The 14,421-nt window shown below is 36.5% G+C and overlaps 1 protein-coding gene and 1 pseudogene across 2 annotated transcripts in view; both read left to right on the plus strand.

Moving 5' to 3' along the window:
- Positions 1-14,421, plus strand: part of LOC145291220 (uncharacterized) — a 207,684-nt gene that overhangs the window by 87,765 nt on the left and 105,498 nt on the right. For both annotated transcript variants that reach the window (XM_080136809.1, XM_080136808.1), the window contains exon 4: positions 3,319-3,387. In XM_080136809.1, the coding sequence (XP_079992935.1) occupies positions 3,319-3,387 (69 nt within the window). The remainder of the gene's footprint in view (positions 1-3,318; positions 3,388-14,421) is intronic.
- LOC145291680 (5S ribosomal RNA) lies at positions 4,936-5,053 on the plus strand (annotated as a pseudogene).

Consider the following 14,421-nt stretch of genomic DNA (forward strand, 5'->3'; position numbering starts at 1 on the left):
TCTCATTCAAGGAGCGGTCGTTGATGTACAGGTTCCAGATTAGACATGTTCCTGGGAAACTCAACGCAGCACCGGACTGCACATCCCGATACCCGGCGCCGTCAAGACACAGCAGACTAAAGGGCACTGACACTTCCCAGCAAATCGAGGGGAGTATACAAGCATCCATCATAGCTGCATACGCACATGACCCCAAGTTCCGAGCGATTACCTGGGATAGGATAGTCGCAGCTGCAGCCACCGATGAGGAGTGCCGAACGTTGGCGTCATACATTCAAGACGGGTTCCCAAGGTCACGCCACGAACTACCACCAGAAATCCGGCAATTCTGGCCGATGGCAGACCAACTATATTGTCTGGAAGGTGTACCCATAAAAGGGGACAAAATTTTGATACCAAAACGGCTTAGAGCTGAGGTGTTAGAGGCATTACACTCCGCCCATCAAGGGGCGAATGGTATGTTGGCTAACGCCAGACAACGGTTATTTTGGCCTGGTTTAGACGCCAGCATCCGACAAACAAGGGCGCAATGTCGGAATTGCAATTCAATCGCCCCATCCCAGCCTAGGGAACCACTAATGCCACCCATAAACCCGGAATTCCCATTTAAAAAAACAGTCACTGACTTGCTGGATATGCACGGGAAAAGTTACATGGTATACGCGGACCGATATACCGGTTGGATTGAGGTCGCACCACTACCATCAGGAAGGGCTGCAGTGGTGTGTAACGCCCTGAGGGTTTGGTTTTGCACGTATGGTGCGCCGGAGGAAATATCATCCGATGGAGGGCCACCATTCGATTCACTAGAATACAAATCGTTCCTAGAAGACTGGGGCGTAAAAAGGCACATATCATCTGCACATTACCCCCAGAGTAATGTCCGAGCTGAACTGGCCGTAAAAACGGCCAAAAGAATGCTGATGGACTGGGTTGATGGTCATGGACACCTACATCATGATCGGGCAGCACGGGCGATGATGACTCATAGGAATACGCTCAGTCAGGACCTTGGATTGTCGCCGGCGGAAATACTATATGGTCGAACAGTAAGGGGCCATCTCCCCGCACTTCGCAAAAAATACTGCATCCACAAGCGTTGGACGGAGACCAGAGATTTGAGAGAGAGGGCGATGGCGAAAAGGCACATACTTAACAAAGAACAGTACGACATACACAGCCGCCCCCTCCAACAGCTCCGAGTCGGCGAGTCTGTGCAGGTGCAGAATCAGGAGGGACCAAATCCACGACGATGGGCGAAAACTGGGAGAGTCGTCGAGACAATGGGTAACAGGCAGTACAGGATACTGTTGGATGGTAGCGGCAGGATCACATTACGCAATCGCCGTTTCCTCAGGAAAATCAAACCGGTCATGGATACGCCGGAGTATCCACCCACTCAACAACCCCATCAACCACCTCCCCAAACACCAAGAAGGGAGGACAGCAAACCACCGTGCAACATGCATGAGATGATGGAGGTGGAAGAAGCTGATTGGGACACATCAGAAACAGATATGGAGGTGGACCAAGATCCGATCAACCACAAGCCAATGCAGACGAGTCCGGTCCCACGACGCAGCATGAGGGTAACACGAGCACCAAGGCCACTTTCCCCTCAAATGCAAAGACCAACTCACTACTACACGGAATTCTCCAGTCACATGACCACAAAACGACGGTAGTGTGGTCACATGGTGGGGGGAGGGCATGTAGAGAATAGGAACGACCATTAAGACGGGACACACAAAAGAGTGACACCGTCGTCTGATTAGTAGTATATATAGAGCACGCACGCACCGGGAGAAGAACAACGACTACGACGATAGTCGACTCGGAAACCTTACAATAAAAGCGTTATTTAAATTGAATTTCTGTGATAAAAGCGTTATTTAAATTGTTTAAGTTGAATTGCTTTTGAAATTTACATTTTCAATTTAAATTTAAACAACGCTTTCATAACGGAGAAACAAAAATCTTGATCTTTGAAAATGACTGATATTTTAATTTAGAGTATAGTGTCCAGGCCTCATCTCCAATATCTAGCATCTGGAGAGAGTTCAGACTAGTTACTCAAATGGTGCAGGGTCTATTGGATCTTCCCTATAAAAACCGACTCTAGAAACAACTTTTTTTTCCCCCCTTGAGCGTTGACAATTTTGCAGTGATCTCATTTTGATCAACAATCTGATCAATAAACATAACGGTATACCTTGGGATCTGTTATTCACTCCTATACCAGTAAGAGGTCTATGTGGACACCACAAGAAACTATTTCATCGCTGATTTTGACTGAACCAAAGGAGGGCCAATTTCTCAATCAAGATTCCTGAACTTATTCAGTTTGAACTTATTTGAACTGTTGAATCTGTCGGGTTAGGTTATTTGAAGGTTCTTGGTAAATTGTAGAAACGTATCTGTAATTTGATTGGCCCCACACTTTCTTCTTCACTGCAACCTCTCTCTCACAGATGTGATGCTGCTAGTCTAAATCTTTTCTACGAATACTATTATTGTATGTGTTCCTTAAAATTATCTGATCTATTCTCTGCTTCCTTTGTTCCAGTTCATTTGACTAGTTAGTCTAGTGGTCTCCAGCAATTTGTTGTTTTAATACTATCTTATTAGCTTATTTCCAAGGACTGCGAGGTTGTGGAACTCTCTTCAAGACAAATGTCAATAGGCATCTCCTGCCTTTATGATAATCAATTCCATACTAGTTAGCTCCTTACATCAAGTGGCTTCATGACTTGTCTCGAGCGATTTCAATAAAAAAAGTGAGGTAATAAATAGTGATGGGACAATTCCAATATTTTTCCTGATTCCGATACAATTACCAATTCTGATTCTTCATAAATCTCTAAATATTTAACTATAGAATTGTTATTTTTCCCGATTTCTATAAAAAAAAAAAAAAAAAAAAAAAAAAACACGTTAAAATATGCAAATATTTTTCTAAGCATAAATTTACACTTGTAGAGTATGATCTATCGATTTTAGCTTTACTGGTAATTTAAAATCAAGAAATATTTATTATTTTATCATTATTACCAGCAATGGAAGATTTTTTTTTTATAAAAACAAATAAAAAAAGACAACTAAAAGAATCGTTTTGGCATCGGAAAACAGGCACCAATTTTTTTTATACCGATTCCGATACCCGCAAATTTGTTGATTTTTTTTTTTTTTTTCCCCGATTTCCGATTAATTGGCCCAACACTAGTAATAAACAACGCAACAATTCAAAGTAAATTTTGACGTGTGCTCGGCCTACTGTGTCCGCTTCTGTGTAAAATGACTAATTCATTTTTCTTTCAGGTTCTAATAATATTTATCAATGTTGAGATCCTGCAAAAAGCTCATGCGATTCAAGTCAAATATGATAAGGTTGGTTACCATTCCTATTTTTCTTTTCTGCTATAAGAATCAACCGTTTTTCCAAGTGTCAGACTGCAAATCAATTTATGACAAGAAATACATAAAAAAAATAAATGATCACTAAATTCATCATCATATCCAGTTTAATGTCCGTTTTACAAGCGGACATGTGTTGGACGGCTTTAAAAAATTGACTGCTAAACTAACTTTCAAACTAACTTATCTCTGGCCAGGTCTTTATCTCTCTATTGCTCAGGTCCATTTTTATTACTCCCTCCATGTTTTCCTTGGTTTTCCTCTGCTACCTCAACTATTCTTATATCTATTAACGCAAGAACTCTCATTCTTTCAGCGTGACCATACCATCAAAGTCTACTCTTCTGCATGGATCTCCTTATACTGTCCAGATTTAATCTTTGAAGATTCAAACTACACATCTACCATTCTCATATTGTTTCTCTCCATGCAACGCATATCCTCAACCCTTACTGCCCACGTTTCATTTTGATATACCATCACATTGCATACACATACACAGTAGTAACACTCTGCTTGTTAGTAATGGCATAACTTCACTGAGCTTACTCCATCCGCTACTAATTCTTGCAATCACACCAGCACCTGCTCCTCCCTGTGCTCCAATCATATCACAAAGGTAATAACACTTCTCGACTAACCTCAATAGCTTTGCCATACAAATATACTTTTTCCACATCTGAGTTCTCATCCATCTCCATCGTCTTGCATTTCTTTGTAGACAAATTCCACCATATTTCTTGTGTATGCAATACATAATTTAAAAAAATTCAAATATTTCTACATTTAATTTAGAAAATGAGAAGCTTGAAAATGATGAGTGGAATTGACATTTGATTACTTAGAGGATGGCTTGACAAGTATTTGTTGACACTGACCTTGAAGACGACCATGTTGTAGTTTATAAGAAAGCAGTCCTGTGATAACGATAAAGATGGAATTTTTTTTTTTTTTGTTTTTTTTTAAGATTAAAATTAAATTGTACTCGACTCTACAAATTGATCAGGGGAATTTTTCCTCTTTTAGGGAGCTTTGCACAACCCTACAACTATTGATCATTACTTTGGTCTTGGTATTTCCCTCCCCACTGAAAAAATGCCACTTATGAAATCGTTAATAAAATTCACGATTCTTTCTGCAATGCAATCATATTTGATACCAATTATCTTTAGTCTATCTTGTCAACCTAGGATTACACCTCTTAGATCGTAAAAAAGTTATTATTTTCTATTCAAAATCCATAGAAAAATATTGGTGCCACCAGATTAGGGTGTCTGAAGATACTGATTTCCTGATCTAAAATGCACCAAGCATTTATGTTATTTGATTTTTTTCTTTTCTGTTTGAAAGACTCAATCGTATTCTGCTAATCCAAAAACACTTTTCTTCTTCAACACAACCAAACATCATGAATAAATATTTAAAGATATAAGAAACTTCAATCTTTTACCAAAGTGACAGGATTTGGTTTTGAATAATCCCAAAAATTGGTATGCCATAAAACCAAAGCAAATTCTAGTAGAGTACGGCATAATCACGTTGACACACCGGTTCCCGTTGGATCACCGAAGTTAAGCAACGTTGAACCTGGTCAGTATTAAATGGGTGACCATTTGGAACACACCAGGTGCTGTATGTGCTCTCCACTTATCTCGGTATTGTTTTCAGTCATTCTGGACTTCTTGCTATTGAACCAAAGCAGTGCCGATTCAGAAGAGGTGTGGTTGAGGATTGTACAACCCTTGCCTCACAATTAAACACGCAGCTACTCCTACAGGGGGTATCCTTTGTCTTTCGAGACTTAACAGAGGCATCATTAGAAAAACAATGCAATAAAATTCTGTTTTAAACTTGGTAAAAATGCCACAGAAACGTATGGAATGCTTCAGACTGCTTTTGGACCATCTTGCATGAATCGAATCTAGCATCAGTTTTTGAGTGGCATAAGAGATTCAAGGAAGGCAGGGATGATAGGTGTGGTAAGAGTAAGAAAGTCAGAACACCAGAGTTGATTGGCCAAATAAAGAATTTCATGGATAAGAACCATCATGTGCTTATAGAGACAATAAGTGCACAGTTTGATGTCAGTGTGGGAACTGTACATACAATTATTTGCGAGGAACTGAAAATGCAAAAGATTTGCACAAAATTTGTCCCAAAGGTGCTCAAGAAGATCACACACTATTTGACCAAGATGGGCATCAAGATAGTTCCTCACCCTTCCTATAGTCCACATTTTACTCCTTGTGACTTTTGGTTATTCTCTAAGCTCAAGAAAAACTTTAAAGGCTGACAGTTGAGGAGATGGAAGAGGCTGTGACGAGGGTCATTGACACGCTCACACAAGAGGACTTCCATGGGGTCTTCCAGAAGTTGTTGGAACGGTACAAGTGCATTGCAGCCAGAGGAGATTACTTTTTTTTTCACAGAAATCACCACTTATCAAGGCCCGGAGGCCATTCGAGAATAAGAGTTAATGGGTATACATTAGTCAATGTGATTATAGCGTTATAAACATAAGTAGTGGGAATTTTGTAAATTGGATTACTTGGGGGGGGCGGTTCATAAAGAACTTGTTTACGTTGGACTTGAACACAATCAGATTGTAGTCAGCTGGAAAGCAGGCAAACGGGAGAGTTTCACAGGTGTGCAGTTCTAAGAAAGAAGCTTTATTCGTGGAATCTACATTTAGGTTTAGGCACAGATAAAGAGTGTGAGAAATTATTGATAGTGGTTTTGGCTAGACGAGTGTTTTTCGTAAAAGTTTGGCATGGGGAGACCATGGTTTAAAGCTCAGATGAGCACTTGCCGTGAAAATAACGATAAAGCAGAGACAGGCTCGCAACGTCTCTTCTGTGAGAAAGATGTTGCAGAGAAGAGAAAAGGGCATCCCCACTAAGCTACAAAGTCTATTTTGAACTCTGTCAAGGCAGAATATGCTGCTTCTAGCAGCTCCCACTCAGATGTAGCAACAGTACTCCATCGTTGGCTGTACCTGAGTTTTATATAGGTAGAACTGCATCAGGAATGAGATATCTACTGGAGCGATAAAAGGATCCCACCATTTTTCCAGCGACCTTGGCAATGGATTTGGTATACGTTCCATTTCAGATCAGAAGTAAAGGTCAAGCCCAGAAGTTTGAAGCTTGTCAAAACATGAAGCCTCCCCAAGATGAGAGCTGTACATTTCAGTTGATGTCAGATTAGCATCAGAGCATTGATGGTGTAGAGATACAAGCTTAGTTTTAGATGCATTAAAAGTAACCAGCCATCTCTTTCCTCATTGTACTACGTGCTCAAGATCAGAGGAAAGAGAATCAGAGAACTTGGTCGTTTATAGTCTTTAATGTGCTACCATAGATAGTAGTGTCGTCAGCATAAATTTCTATGAATGATGTGAGGATGTGATTTGGAAGATCATTAATGTAGATTAGGAAGAAAGTTGGGCCCAGGATGGACCCATGAGGGACTCCAGCATCAATACTGAGAGCTTCTGATTTCTGCCCATCAACCACTACTCTTAAGAACCTATCAGAGAGAAATGATTTAATAATTGAGAAGACATTTCCAGCTATACCATAGTTGGAGATCTTGTGAAGTAGACCTTTATGCCATACCTTATCAAAGACCTTTGATATGTCAAGAGCGATTGCCCTAAACAGGAAGCCTCCATCGAGAGATTCACTAATCCTATGAGATATAACTGTAAGCACGTCCATTGTAGATCTAGCAGAACGAAAAACATATTGCATGTCACTAAGGTTATTTTTGCTGAGATGGTTGACTACTTCTCTATTTGACACTGATTCCAGCAACTTACTCATGATGCACAGGAGACTTATTGGTCTGTACTGAGGGAGATGAGCGATCACCTGAATTTTTAAATACAGGGAAAACTGATGAGATTTTCCATGGTGTTGGGAAGCATTTCTCCTTAAGACAACGCTTAAATAACTTGGTAAGTATTGGCGCTAGTTCTGGTTGAAGCTTTTTGAGCACTATGATTGGAATGCCGTCAGAGCCAGTTGCTTTACTGGAATCAAGGTTTTTGATTAGCTTGGCAACATCACGTACAGATATTTGTATGTTGCATAGCATGTTTTCTGATACATGAGGAAATACTGAGGGTCGGCAGCCTTGGTTGTAAAGGGTAGAATTAGCTGCAAAGATCTTGGCAAAGAGTTTGGCTTTGTCTGATGCTGACGAGATTACCTCAGGTCCGTTGATGATAGTTGGAATAGAGCACACACTTCTGTTCAGGATTCTGTTTGTTATTTGCCAAAACTGATGGGAACCAAGCCGCTGCTCAGCTACTTTGGGAAGAGTACTAGGGTTTCATGTGTGTACTATCAATAAAAGTGCCCATACAAAAGAAATATGGAAACTTATTAAAGGCACCTCTGGAAGGTCTTTTCCTCTCACCAAAGAAATGACTTCCAAAGAAAATTTGTCTTATTTCAGACTATGTACATTAAATAATGACCTCGTCACAGAAAGGTTGGTTTGGAAGCCAATTTATAAAAGCCGTTCAACACATGGAAAACTGATATGAAAGCGAATATGATGATGATGATGATGATGATGATGATGATGAAGTTTTTCAATAATTCTGATAAAATAATGACTGAATTATTTTATCAGAATTATTGAAAAACTTGACAAAATAGATAAACATTTCTTTCAATAAAAAACAAAACAAAAAACTTTTGATGAGCAGTATTATAAATTTATATGAAAAAAAAAAGAACACATTGATAGGTTACCTCTCATGCCTTTATTTTTAGTACTAATGAGTCGTCATTTAGCAAGGCCAAGACACTCGAGGATAGGAGTTTGTCAGTTGGATGTAGAACAGTTCTACAAGAGACTTAAAAATGAGGAGTGGAATTGACATTTGATTACTTAGAGGATGGCTTGACAAGTATTTGTTTACATTGACCTTGAAGATGACCATGTTGTTTGTAGGAAAGCAATCCTGTGATAATGTATTCCCAAAGATGAAAAGTTTTTTTTTTTTTTTTTTTTTTTTTTTTTTTTTGAAAGATTAAAACAATATTTGCATTTTTTTTTATTTGAAAGATTATATCAATTCTTTTGCTTCCAAAACTATATGAACACTGGTCATTTAAGTTTTATTTACAAAACTTTGTAAAATTTGGAGATTTATAAAAAAAGGAAAAATTTATTTTAAAGTTAATTTTTTTTTTTTCCAAAATAAATGTATAAACATTAATTATAAACAAAACAATACACACATTTATCTTTGCAGATTTACCTTGCTGCAAGCAATCGTTATTTATTATATAAAGGCCAAATGTTTGTATATACAGCTAAAAGTTAAACTACTAAACATGACCTATCAATTTGGTATTGTTCTGACTGGCATTGCCTCGGATGCATAACAGCTAAGAAAAAAAATTATTCATTCTCTGAGGGTTAATTGGGCCAGGCTTCATTGAGGGTGGGGATCAGTCTTTCAGTATTCTTATGTACTATTTTAGAAAGTAAATGCTGACTAATTTCTCAGATTTTTTTATTTTTGGTCCCCCGACAAAAGGAGGGTAGCCCTGTAAATTCGCCCTTTTCCGTTCGTCTGTCCGCACTTTTCTCAATAACTATGCCTTGAAACATTTTGAAATTTTGCACAAATATTGAACATGATATGAGTAAAAAAGTAACAGAACGAATTTTCTGGGAAAACTCCGATTAATCCCCCCCCCGGGGGGGGGACCCTTCAGGTTAAAATGACTAAAAATTACACTTTGTGCTTATTAAAAAAAAAATATATGCCTTGGATTTTTCTAAAACTGTCTGAAAAGTTGTAACTAACTGATTTCTATATAATTTTGTTTGTCTATACTTCATGATAACTCTTTGGTGTGCCTCAGGGGCTCTTTTAGGGCTAATAAAAACACTCAATTTCTGGGACTATTTTACCATATTTGTCCAAAATTTTCTGTATGTCTATTTAGCAGTTTTGCATGGTGCTGAACTCAAATTTAAATATGTTAAGGCCTTGGGGACTTTTGGGGCTAAATGGGGTGGAGGGTGCAAATGATGGACTTAGTCGTTATTTTTCTTTTCATCGTGCAGAACTCAAATTTATGTATGTTAAGGCCTAAAACTACACCGTTTATTCATTTTTACCAGAATTTGACGTCCCCTGGGGACTTTTGGGGCTAAATGGGGGGTGAGGATGCAAATGCTGAACTTAGTCAATTTTTTTTATGCCTTGTTCACTGTGCACTCACAGGGGACCATGCATGCTTCACTTATTTTTTTTTAAATTTACTTTAGTTAGTTTCAAAAGATCAAGGGAGCTAACTCCTCATGAAGCTAACACTTGATTTCATTAAGATTTGGATTTATATCCAAGGGCTCTTTTAAGAATAGACGTAACAAAGTGCATATGAGCACCTGGGAAAATATCAGATGCAGCAAAGGATGGCTGGCTTGCAAAGAGATTAGCTGCAGCAGTAGCCAAAAAATGCGCATATACAAATTAGGAAATGTGCATGAGTCGGCGTGACAAGAAAAAGGATGCAACGTGCTCAAGATAAAAACAGAGCTGAAAAAGATGGGTTAGTATAAAAAATGGCTGTCTGCGGCCAGCGTGTGGTGGAGCAAAAGCGAGAGACTTTTAAGCTGGTGTCGAGACGGGTAAAAAGAAAAAATGGTAATAAACGACTTGTGTTAAAAAAAGAAAGAAAAGCGGATTCAGGTTTATTTACTTTTGGGTTGTTTGTTCCTTTCAATGGTGCCAAACGGTGTATGGGGTCTGAGGGAGGTTTGAACTGTAATGAACACAGTTCGAGTGTAACGGCTATGTTACACCTTTATGGTTGCCAACTGTATTTAGTTACAGCTTGGTCTTCCAGGAATTGTTTCAAAGTATTTAAGTTTTTTTTTTTTTTTTGCCAGTTGCTCCTATCACAACCCATATGATGTGCATTTCTTTCAGAGACTGTGTTGTTTTTTCGAAATGCCATAGCCTAAATGTGTTTTTTTTTTTCTTGTTGATTTGATGTAATAAACTTTCATTTAACTTTGGATTCTCATCTTTTATTTCTTATGTATATTTAAATAAATATTTATTATTTAAACTCAACTTGGTTTTTTCATATTTATTACAAACTCTACTTTATTAGATATTACAGAGCATGGTTATATAACAAAAAAAAAGAAGAAAAAACGTTCTGGAGTTCAATATATAAGTCAAACGAGGGAAGGGGAAAAATTCCTTCAAACCCATAAAAATGTGACATAGATGGATGAAAAACACAATGAAAGGGAGAACAGAAAATAAAAACGCATTTAAATTTTCAAATTTATTTACAAAATGGAACGAAAAGAAAAAAAATATGAATGAAAAAGCAAGTTATGGGGATGGCAAATCATGTTGAGCAGAAAATATTGATAAACAAAAAGAAAATATCAATTCATTGACACATGAGAGAAAAAGGGTAGACTCACAGTTCGTTTTTATATGGGATTTTGATTGTTCATATTTTGCAAAACCTTTGTATTCAATCTATATCATTTCTGGAATTTTCCTTCTGGGCATTTGTTTTGCGAATATCTCATTTTCAAATCGCATTAAAAAAATTTTCGCTTCAATCGTAGTCTTTTTTTTTTTTTTTTTATCGTTCTTATGAACCCAATGTTTGAGAGATACTATTGATAGATGGTGCTTGGAGGCCCAAAGAGTATAAAAAAATGTCTTTTCTCTTTTCTTTCTCTCTCTTCTCCTTCCTATTCTTTCTCCCTCTCCCTCTTATTTGTCAGTTTTCAGCAGCAAGAACTCGAAAGGGTCAATTGAGTGTGGTTGTATTTCAAAACGAAATTTCACACCTTTGGTGGGAAGTTCCCTCTGTTTTCCTACTCGATATATTTTCTCTCTCTCTCCCTCTCTCTCTGGTTTACACATCTAATCATCCTCTCCCTTTCATTTTGTAGATTCCCTCTTTTTTATATTTTTCACACCAACAAATAAAACGAAAAACACAAAACTTAAATTTTCTCTTGACTTGAAAAAAAAAAATTTAACTTTTCTTTCTTTTTCTTTTTTTTTTTGTTTAAAAAACTTACATAATCCAATTTTGCAATTATGTAACACGTTATCATTAGAAAAGTCTGGATCTTTCATTTTATTTCATTTATTTTATTAAACGTTTTAAGGAGGATTGCACTGACACATGTGGAATAAATGTAAGGGTTGTGCAATTCAAATTTGTAAATTTAAAAAGTATATACACATATTTCTATATAGTCATCCATAGACAATTTCGCAGTTCCTTAGTGCAGCAGAATTAACAACTGCCTCAAACCAGGATAGAAATTGGACTGCTTAGGATACCGTCGGTTCTTTTAACCATTATGCTATTTTGGCTACTGCTAAGTAGGTAGGTGAAATTGCAAAGATCAACATTGTTTTGGGCACTGCTGGATCTCCCTTCTTTTGAATGTAAATGAAAGTTATTTTTTAAGTTAACAAACTTCTCAATGTTTGCTCTTTATCTATTCTATCCAATGTTTTGATAAACTTCTGAGATTTTCATCTATATTTTCACTTATGCCAAAACCAAACAAAATATAAGGAAACATGAAATATTTCAAAGGATGTGGTGATTGGACAAAACCAGCGCCAGAAAAAAAAAAAAAAAAATCCAATTTCTTTGATATTAAAGTGTAAAGTCTCTAATAGGAATTTAAGAAAACTCGTACCGAGAAAACTCATCCATTTTTGCTAGGTAGGAAAACTGGCCTCTTATTGAATAAATATCGATTGAAAACACATTTTGTGCTTGTTTCATTTTTTATTTTAAAATTTTAAAGAATTGGTTTGGCATTGGAAAATAGACTATAAATTTTTCAATACCCCAAAAAGTTTCGATTTTTTTCGATTCCGATTAATCGTCTCAACGCTAATATATATATGTATATATATATTTATTTTTTTTACAAGGTGGTCAGCACTTATCAAGGCCCAGAAGCCATTCGGGGATAAGGGTTATTACGTGTACAATACGTTAGTGTTGAGATTTGATAAAGTGTCTTACTTAAGGGAGTGGTTCATCAGGAATTTGTTGGACTTGAAGACATTCAGGTTGTAATCAGGTGGGAAACAGGCAAACAGAACAGAGTTCCACAGGTGTGCACTTCTAAGAAAGAAGCTTTGTTCATGGAATCTACGTTTTGGTTTTGACACAGATAAAGAGTGGGGAAAATATACACACACACACACAAGCAGGAAGACCTGATGTTGCCTGGATTTGAATTAGGATCAACAAATGTTCCACACTTCCAATACTTTATTGTCATTAAAATCGTTGAAATCACCGATTTTTCAATCAAATTGATTGTCTGCTCTAGTCAGGGACCCACTGCAGTGCACTCTGTGATAAAACTTCATATGCTTTCCCACAGTGACTTAGTCCACAATACATTGTAGTCTACATTGCACTGTAAAGAACCTACTGTTAATTTTATAAAATTATTTTTATATAAATAGTTTAAAATGCAAAAGTCAAATATCATGGTTCACTTGTGCTGTAAACAGAAACCTTCATTTCGAATGTACCCCTGTCTTATCAAAGAACCTACTATTGATTTTATGAACTGGGTTCTTCTGTTTGTGTATCAAACTTCTCAAATGCACTTGTGATGTTAGGCTGTATAAGGGTGTTAATTTTGGTCAAAATTAAACTGTTCTTTCTTGGAATCAAATTCTTTTGATTGTCAATTTTTGATACTTATCAGGAGTATTCTGATGCAAATCCTATCCAAGAACACTCCCAGATACATAAGTACATTTGCCTGAAATTAAAATCGACTCAGCCATTTTGGAGTCCACATGGAACGAATACACACATGCATAAAAGCCCTTTATATATAAGTATAAATAGATATATTTTTAAAATACCTTATTCATGTCATCTGCACTAGTATTATCCTCCCAATTAAAACAAAAACACTTTTACTAGTGACATCATGCCATGAGGAAGAAAAAAGGTTTCTAGTTTCTGAAGAAGATGTTATATTGTTGAAACTAAGTTTATTTTAAATAAATAAATATCTATTTTAAAAAATGTTGTTTTGGATTCTAAAACTTATTTTTTTACCATATTTTAGATACTATGTAAAATTATTTTAAGTCTGTTTTCCATTTCACTATTTTCTTTTCACTATTAATGAAAAAAAATCAAACAATTTTAACTTTTACAATTTTTATTGATATGTAAATGCATCCACATATAGCGATAAATTTATTGCACTGATGGCGAGATTAAAATGCCAAATTCATATTCAAAAGAAAAAAGCCATAGTTGTCTAATATACTGACCATATGTATTCAGTCGATAGCTAACAATTAACTAATTTGCATATTGTTTCGAAAAGGACATCTAATTAATTCACTATTCGTTTTTGTTGTTTTCTAATTTAATAATTATTTTCATTTTAATATAACGCATTTTCGTATTTTGGATAGAAATTTAACATTTTGGATAAAAAAAAAATTTTTCCCGGTCTTTTCCAGAAAATTTACGTCAGCAGGTATTGATCCATTTCTACTTTGTAAATCAAAGCAAGCATCCATCACCACCATACAACCATACAGATCGTGGCCAAACAAAATGTCTGAATATTCCCTCTCTCTAAAATGTTTTAAATTTTATTAAAGAGTAAAAAAATTGATCTTGGGTTTACTTTCATCAACCTCAGAGCTCTCTCTTTGCATACTTTGTCCTTCAGTCCCCACATTCCATGAGTGATCTTTCTAACAAAGGGGGAAGAATTACTGTTTGCTAGGCTGGAATCTATCTATCTATCTATCTAACACTTATTGTTGGCTAGTTTTATTCTTGTAGAATATTTTGTTTTTCTGATTTATTTAGCTCCTTACATTAAGTGGCTTCATGCCTTATCTAGAGCCATTTCTTTGAAAAAAAAACAAAAACAAAACAAATCCACCAGAATGGCCTTTGGACCTTTAATAAGCAGTGATTC

The sequence above is a fragment of the Euprymna scolopes genome, chromosome 12, assembly GCF_053919585.1.
Source record: "Euprymna scolopes isolate OS-2025 chromosome 12, ASM5391958v1, whole genome shotgun sequence".
Classification (NCBI taxonomy): Eukaryota; Metazoa; Mollusca; class Cephalopoda; order Sepiida; family Sepiolidae; genus Euprymna; species Euprymna scolopes.